The 7,479-nt window shown below is 38.8% G+C and overlaps 1 protein-coding gene across 1 annotated transcript in view; it reads left to right on the top strand.

Moving 5' to 3' along the window:
* LOC102811307 (glutathione S-transferase alpha-4-like) overlaps window positions 1-7,479 on the top strand; it is a 26,804-nt gene that overhangs the window by 8,520 nt on the left and 10,805 nt on the right. Inside the window, exons 4-5 of the mRNA XM_006835715.1 lie at window positions 2,602-2,743; window positions 5,182-5,313. Of these exons, the coding sequence (XP_006835778.1) occupies window positions 2,602-2,743; window positions 5,182-5,313 (274 nt within the window). The remainder of the gene's footprint in view (window positions 1-2,601; window positions 2,744-5,181; window positions 5,314-7,479) is intronic.

Genomic DNA, 7,479 nt, shown 5'->3' with positions numbered 1-7,479 from the left:
TCTAGGTTCCCTCTTGAAAGCTTGTAAGCCAGTCACTTCTTGCCTTTGTAGCCCCCCACCCCCATTTAGGGTAGCCAATGTCCAAGTTGCCCATCCCTGTCTACTCTGTGTGTGGACGGTGTGGGAATGATTCTTGCTGTAAGGACTTGTTCCCTCTTTTGAGCTACTGCTTCCATAGGTGTAGGAATATGGATCTCTTCCAATCAGTCGGCCAGATAGTTGTCTTCCAAGTTTCTTGGTATAGATGAGTGAGTGCCTCCTGTGCCACCTCACTTTCTTGAAAGATTTCAATTTTCATCCCATCAATTCCTGGTGCTTTGTTCTTTGCCAATTCCTTCAATGCACCTTGGACTTCTTCTTTCACTATCATTGGATCTTGATCATATACTACCTCTTGAAACAGTTGGTATTCCCCCTATATACCTATCTACTGATTAGCTAAAAATTGAGCCAAGAAGGTGAGTTCTGTTTCAGACCTAAAGGGTGGTTGAGGGCCATGTCTTGAGTTCCTCTGATCAGTAAGCCTGGCCTTTTTTAATATATGATATTAAGTTTTGGTTCACATTTTCTCCCACTCCATCTGGGACCTTCTAATATGATGCCTTTCTGAGCAGTTAATAGTGGTAGCTGGGCACCATCTAGTTCTTCTGGTCTCAGAGTTGAGGTGACAGACGTTTACTTGTTCCATTGGTCCATTGTATTAGTTGATTCCAAGCATCATCAATTTTCCTCATTCTTCATTCTTCTACACATAGACAAACAGTTGCACCTTATATGGTCGTTTATGTTTAGCTTCCATCTTTAAAACAGACCTAGTTATTCCAAACCTGTAATCCCAAAAAGAGTGTATGAAAATAATTATTTGATAACAATGTAAAAAAGTACTAATAACATAAAAACAGTCTGTTTTTTTCATTGCTTTAATGTATGTCTTTAACTGTGTTTTAAACATTTCCTTTTACTTTTTCTCCCAAGATGTGTGCCCCAAGCTATGTTGTTGTTGTTGTCGTTAAGTATTGAGTCCGTTCTGCCTCATAGTGATCTTGTATAGGGTTTCCAAGGAGTAACTGGTGAGTTGGAACTGCTGACCTTGTGCTTTATCTGTGGGCCACACCAGTCCTAGGTGATAAATAGCTTTATTAATAGTCTTTTCTCTGGATTAGCATCAATTGTAATAGACTAAAGTAAGTGGACTAAGTGACAATCTGACATAAAAGAAAAATGATTTCCAATTCAGATAGGGCAATGAAAATAAATTACTCTTATATACGTTAGAAACTAAAGATCATTAAATTAAATTTATCAGGCAGGAGTTCTGGTGTGGCGCTGTAGGTTAACGCGCGCCAGACTGCAAAGCTGTTTGAACTGCAAGGTCAACGGTTGCAGCTCACTAGCTGCTCCTCAGAAGCTCTATACAGGGTCACTATGAGTCGGAGCTGCCTCGATGACACTTAGCAACAACAACCAGCACATAGTGGGGGATACAAAGACACATAGCTTGCAGAGCATAAATTTACCAGCAGGCCAATACATAGTAGTGATGTTATCTACCATTATTGTTGGTTTTTGAAAAAAAAACAAACAAAACTCTTTTTAGTGTCTGCCAATAAATGGAGTCCTGGTGTGGCGCTGTGGGTTAATACGCCAGACTGCAAAGCCGTTTAAACTGCAAGGTCGGCAGTTCAAGCTCAACACCTGCTTATTAGAAACCCTATACAGGGTCACTATGGGTCGGAACAGACTCGACGGCACTTAACAACAAAAATAATAGAAAAAAATTTAAGTAAATGAAATAGAACCATTTGGCTGCCATAATTAGGAAAGCAAACTTCTTGCTCAGTTACCAAACCAACAGAAGATCTGCTAAATTGTCTCTTCTCTAAATGAGTGGAAAGGTTCTCATGCTAATAGATGTGCGCTTTGGGTATATTTCATTAGGCTCGATGTTTTTTAAGTCGTAATAACCCAACCATTTTTGTGTGTGTGGCAGAATTCAACTTAGAACTTTCATTGATTCTTTCATACTTCACTTTATTCAATAAGCCCATCCAGAATGCCTGCCAGACCACAATCACCTGTCTCAAAAGTCTCTCCTGAGAGTGGAAGTTCAAGGGAGAGACTAAAAGATCGTTTGTCTCAACCAGAGGTGATTAGCCTAAAATCATACCTATGGCAAGCATAATTGCCCCTACCCAAATATCTGATACCCACATAATAGATAACTTTACCGTAATATCACCTAAAAAATACAAATCAAGTTATTAATCTTTTACTTAACACATTATGATACAACATGAAAATTACAACTTCTTAGCTTTCACTGATGAAAATCAGTCCATGATGTGTTCATAGTCATTTCCCATCCCCCTAATTTCTTTTCTTTCTACACTCAGCAGAGCAAGATCACATAGTCTTGTTTTGACCACAAAAGCAGTTCTAGAAACCACAAAACCAGCTGTGACCTCTTAAAGTGTTTCCCAGAGCAATATCATGACTGAGACTCTCCTCTGGCCCCAACATGTGTTTATACTACAGAAGTGTCATATTAGAAAAGCCTTTACTCAAAGTTTCCTCTCTGAATGCCACATGGTGTATTTTCAGGATTGACATGTACACCGACGGCACCCTAGATTTAATGATGATGATCGCATTGGTTCCTTTCAAACCCCCAGAGGAAAAAGAGGAGAACATTGCATTAATTGTGAAGAAGGCAAAAACTCGCTACTTACCTGTCTTTGAAAAGGTAGGCTGCTGGGATCCAGGGTGTGTACGTCTCTTGTAGCCGATAAAAATATTTAAAGAGTTAATATTTGAAAAGATAGAGTCGGTGGTAGAGCTTTCCTGCTTTTGAACCAAAACGTTAATAAAGGGTTCCTGAACAAAAAGCAGATAAGATTACAGCGCCTTCAACAAAACAGAATGCGAATTAGACAATTGGAATGAAAAAAATACAGCATTTGCTTTTTAACTTTTCTACTGAGTTCTAAATATCAGTGTTTATATTTTTTTTGTTTCTAAAATTTTTGCTTGTACCTTTTTGAAATTCATATGCCCTTTGACCTATGTGCCTTCAGCTCTCAAAGATTTTTCTCTTGTTTTTGACTCTGTGTCTTTTGCTTTTATTCAATGTCTGCTACCTTTGCCTCATAGAAGGCAACTCCCATTACATGCTGTGTGAGTTTTAGTACTGAACTTCTCTTGAGTAGGAATCATCTAACACATACATATTTGACCCTGACAGGTACACTCTGGAGTCACTTATTCCAGATGTCTTTTCCTTTCAGAATTTTTATTCTTTTATGTATCACAGGAAAAGATGTGGTGACTAAATTTACCTTTATTGCCTATTTATGGGGTTAACACATATTTTATGCATATTCTACTTAAAGCTGCACCTAAGAAATTTTTATCAGGTAGTTCCTGACTTACGATTTTGTTCCAGTACTCTGTTGAAAGTTGGTTCTGAAATAAGTCAAATATCTAATTTTTGTTTTGTTTATTTTTTCATTATTATTTCCTTTTATTATCAGTATCTTTATAAATTCAGTCTTTATTTGTCTTTGGAGGTTGGCATGACAATGACAACATCAGCAGATTACACACTACAATGTTGTATATATAGTACATATTGTTGTTGTTGTTCTTGTTAACTGCTGTCAAGTAGGTTCCGACCATAGTGACCCTTATAGGGTTTCTAAGACTTGTTTTTAAATGTCTTCATGGAAGCAGAAAGCTTCATCTCTCCCACAGAGCAGCTGGCAGGCTAGAACCATGGATCTTGTGGTTTGCAGTCCAGTGCTTATCATATGAAGTCACCATGCTCCTTAGTACATAGTGGTGGTGGTTATGTGCCATGGAGTCGCAACCAACTCACAGCGACAGTGTACAGGGTTTCCGGGGCTGTAAATCTTTACGGGAGCAGAAAGCCTCATCTTTCTCCCAAGGAACAGCTGGTAGTTTCGAACTGCTGACCTTGTGGTTTGCAGCCCAATTCGTAACCACTATGCTACCAGAGCTCCTTAGTACATAGTACATATGTACTCATTTTTGTTTTTAATTCTGAAAGATTCTCCATCAAATAGTACTTAAATTACTTCATAATTTTAAACAAAACAATATAAAAAATTACTTCATAATTTTAAACAAACAATATATGTACAAAATAAAACAATAATATATACATAGTACATATTACTAACAATAAAATATTTTTTAAAGAACCCACAAAACCCCAGAGTGTGCTAAATGTGGTTTGTCATAACTTGAATACATCATAAGTTGGGTACTTACTTGTATTTTAGTTTCACTGAAGAGTGAAAAATTGATTTTTAATGTGGCTCAGGTTTGGACTTTAGATAGCTCTTTGGTAACTTTTTTACTCTTGGTATAGCAGCTAAAAGAGTCATGGTGTGGCAATGTAGAATAAGCACTCGACTGGAAGTTTGGTTTGAATCACAAGGCTGGAAGTTCCAACTCACCATATGGTCCTCAGAAACCCTATAGTGGGTTGTTATAGTCAGACTTAACGGCACTTAACAACAATACAGCAGCTAGAAGGAGCCCTGGTGATGCTGTGATTAAGCACTTGGCTGATAGAAAATTTGTCAGAACGTACCTGTCACTCCATGAGAGAAAGATGTGGCAGTCTTCTTCTGTAAAGATTATAGCAATGGAAACCATATGGGGCAGTTCTACTCTGTCCTAGGGGGTGTCTATGAGTTGGCTCAACATGATGGCACATGACAGCAACAACATAGCAACCAGACTCAAACTAAGAGTGGTCTTGTGACTCTTTGAACTGGTAGGTAAAGTTTTACTTTACCAGTTCCAGGGAATTCCAACACTTCACCACCCAAGAGACCTTGGTGTGTTGGTGGTGGTGGTTATGTGCCGTGGAGTAGGTTCCAACTCATAGTGACCCTGTATAGGGTTTTTGAGGCTGTAAATATTTACGGGTAGAGCTAAAGAAAAAAAAAAAAAAAATTCCCAAGGATTGTGCCAGTTCATAGTAATGTGTTAGAGTGTCAGTTTCATCCTATGCTCACTAGCACTGGAGATTATGAAGAAAGGAGTTCTTCAGTAGATCTGATGTATAGAAAAGATTCCACGTTCTTATAACTATTTAGCCAGGCAAAGTAGTCTTTTGCTTTTATTCAATGTCTGTTATTTTTCTTTCGGTAGGTTTTGAAAGACCATGGAGAAGACTTTCTTGTTGGCAACAAATTCAGTTGGGCAGATGTACAACTGATAGAAACTATTTTAATGATGGAAGAACTCAATGCTTCTATTCTTTCTGACTTTCCTCTGCTGAAGGTAGTGTATTCGCATCCACAAAAACAGAACAGAACAAAGCAAATACAATGCAAGAAAAATGAGCAGAAATAAAGAACAAAATTAAAAATATGTCTCCAGGTTAATCTCAAAACAAATTTAAGAAGATCATTTAAAAAAAAAATCATTAAAAAATGTATTTTGGTTGTTTTCTCCTGCTCAGACTATATGATCTGTTAGGACACAGAGGAGAGAAAGAATGTAGATTCTCTTTAATTTCTAGCATGAACATTTAGAGTTTTCTTATATTTTAGTGCTTTGAGTGACTTGGTTTTTTTTCTGGTGAAGCAAGGATTTTTTTTCTGGCCTGCAAGTCTTTGTTGTTTCCCTCCCCAGCTCCTACCAGACCACTCTGCCTTCTTTAGTTCTCCTGACACCAGAGCCCCCACAGTTCCTTGAACTCCCAGAGCTTCAAATGGCTGTTTCCTATTGCATTGCCCTATTCCAAGAGTGGCTAAGCACTTGGTTGCTAACCAAAAGGTCAGTGGTTTCAACCCACCAGCTGCCCTATGGGAGAAACATGTGGCAGTTTGCTTCCATAAAGATTACAACCTTGGAAACCCGATGGGGCAGCTCTCTGCTATACAAGGTGGCTATGAGCTGATTGATTTGAGCTTCCTTCTGTCTCTGTCACTGGCAAACCTTAGTGGCCTCTATTGCTGTTCCTTCAAAATATTATATTTAATAGGTAAACATGGATTGTATCATTTATGAATTTAAAATTTTTTCTCATTATAAAAGAAATGCAAGTTCACTGTTGTAGACATTTATATAAGCTGCTAGAAAGGGAAAAGAAAGAAAACAGCCCTATATTCTAATGTTAAAGTATTAGATTTCCTCATCTATTCTTTTGCATTTCTCTTCCAAACAGAATTAGACTAAATACTGTGTTGTGGCCTGCTTTAAAATTATTTCAACTCTTTGTGAGTATATGCACATGTCATCAAACACTCTTTTTAAAATATCATTTTGTTTTGTTTTAAGTAGGCAGTAGAATCACATACACATTTCATGTTATTGTTGTAGTTGTTAAGTGCTGTTGAGTAGGTTCCAACCCATAGTGACTGTATAGGGTTTCCGAGGAGCAGCCAGTGAGCTTGAACTGCTGATATTTCAGATCAAACCAATTTTGCAGTCCAGCGCATTAACACACAGTGCCACACCAGGACTTACGCATACTCCATATACACACATAAATATATGTTGTTGTTAAGTTCCACTGAGTCGGTTCCAACCCATAGCAACCCTGTATAGGGTTTCCAAGGAGCGGCTGGTGAGCTGGAACTGCCGACTTTGTGGTTCAAACCAACTTTGCAGCTCAGTGTATTAGCCCATGGTGCCATACCAGGATTCCGCTCACAAATATATAGGAGTCAGTTTGACTCATAGTGACCCTGTATAGGGTTTCTGAGACTGTAAATCTTTACGGGAGTAGAAAGCCTCATCTTCCTTTTGCAGAACAACTGGTAGCTTCAAACTGCTGACCTTGAGGTTAGCAGTCCGATACACACACACATTGTTGTTGTTGTTAAGTGCTGTCGAGTTGATTCCAACCCATAGCGACCCTGTATAGGGTTTCCAAGAAGCAGCTGGTGAGGTTGAACCACCAACCTAGCAGTTCAAACGTTTGCAGTCTGAAGCATTAGCCCATAGCACCACACCAGGACTTCAGGTGGTAAGGAGATTCAAATGGTCCAACTATGGTGGTGGTAGTTATGTGTCGTGGAGTCAGTTCCAACTCATAGTGGCCCTGTACAGGGTTTCCCAGGCTGTAAATCTTTATGGGAGCAGAAAGCATCATCTTTCTCCTGAGGAACAGCTGGTAGTTTCGAACTGCTGACCTTGCGGTTCACAGCCCGATTTGTAACCACTACACTATCATATATATATATGAAATAGTTATTGTTGTTGATTCAAACTCATAGTGACCCTGTATATATATACATATATGTTCTTGTTGTTATTAAGTGCTATCAAGTCAGTTCCAACCCATAACGACCCTGTATAGGGTTTCTGAGGAGCAGCTGGTGAGCTTGAACCACCAACCTTGCAGTTCAAACAGCTTTGCAGTCTTATACATTAACCCACAGCACCACACCAGGACTCTCTCTTTCTCTCTAAGGAGCTCTGGTAGCGTAGTGGTTACGA

Source organism: Chrysochloris asiatica, unplaced genomic scaffold (assembly GCF_000296735.1).
Source record: "Chrysochloris asiatica unplaced genomic scaffold, ChrAsi1.0 scaffold00019, whole genome shotgun sequence".
Lineage (NCBI taxonomy): Eukaryota > Metazoa > Chordata > Mammalia > Afrosoricida > Chrysochloridae > Chrysochloris > Chrysochloris asiatica.
This window is presented reverse-complemented; position numbering and strand designations above follow the sequence as displayed.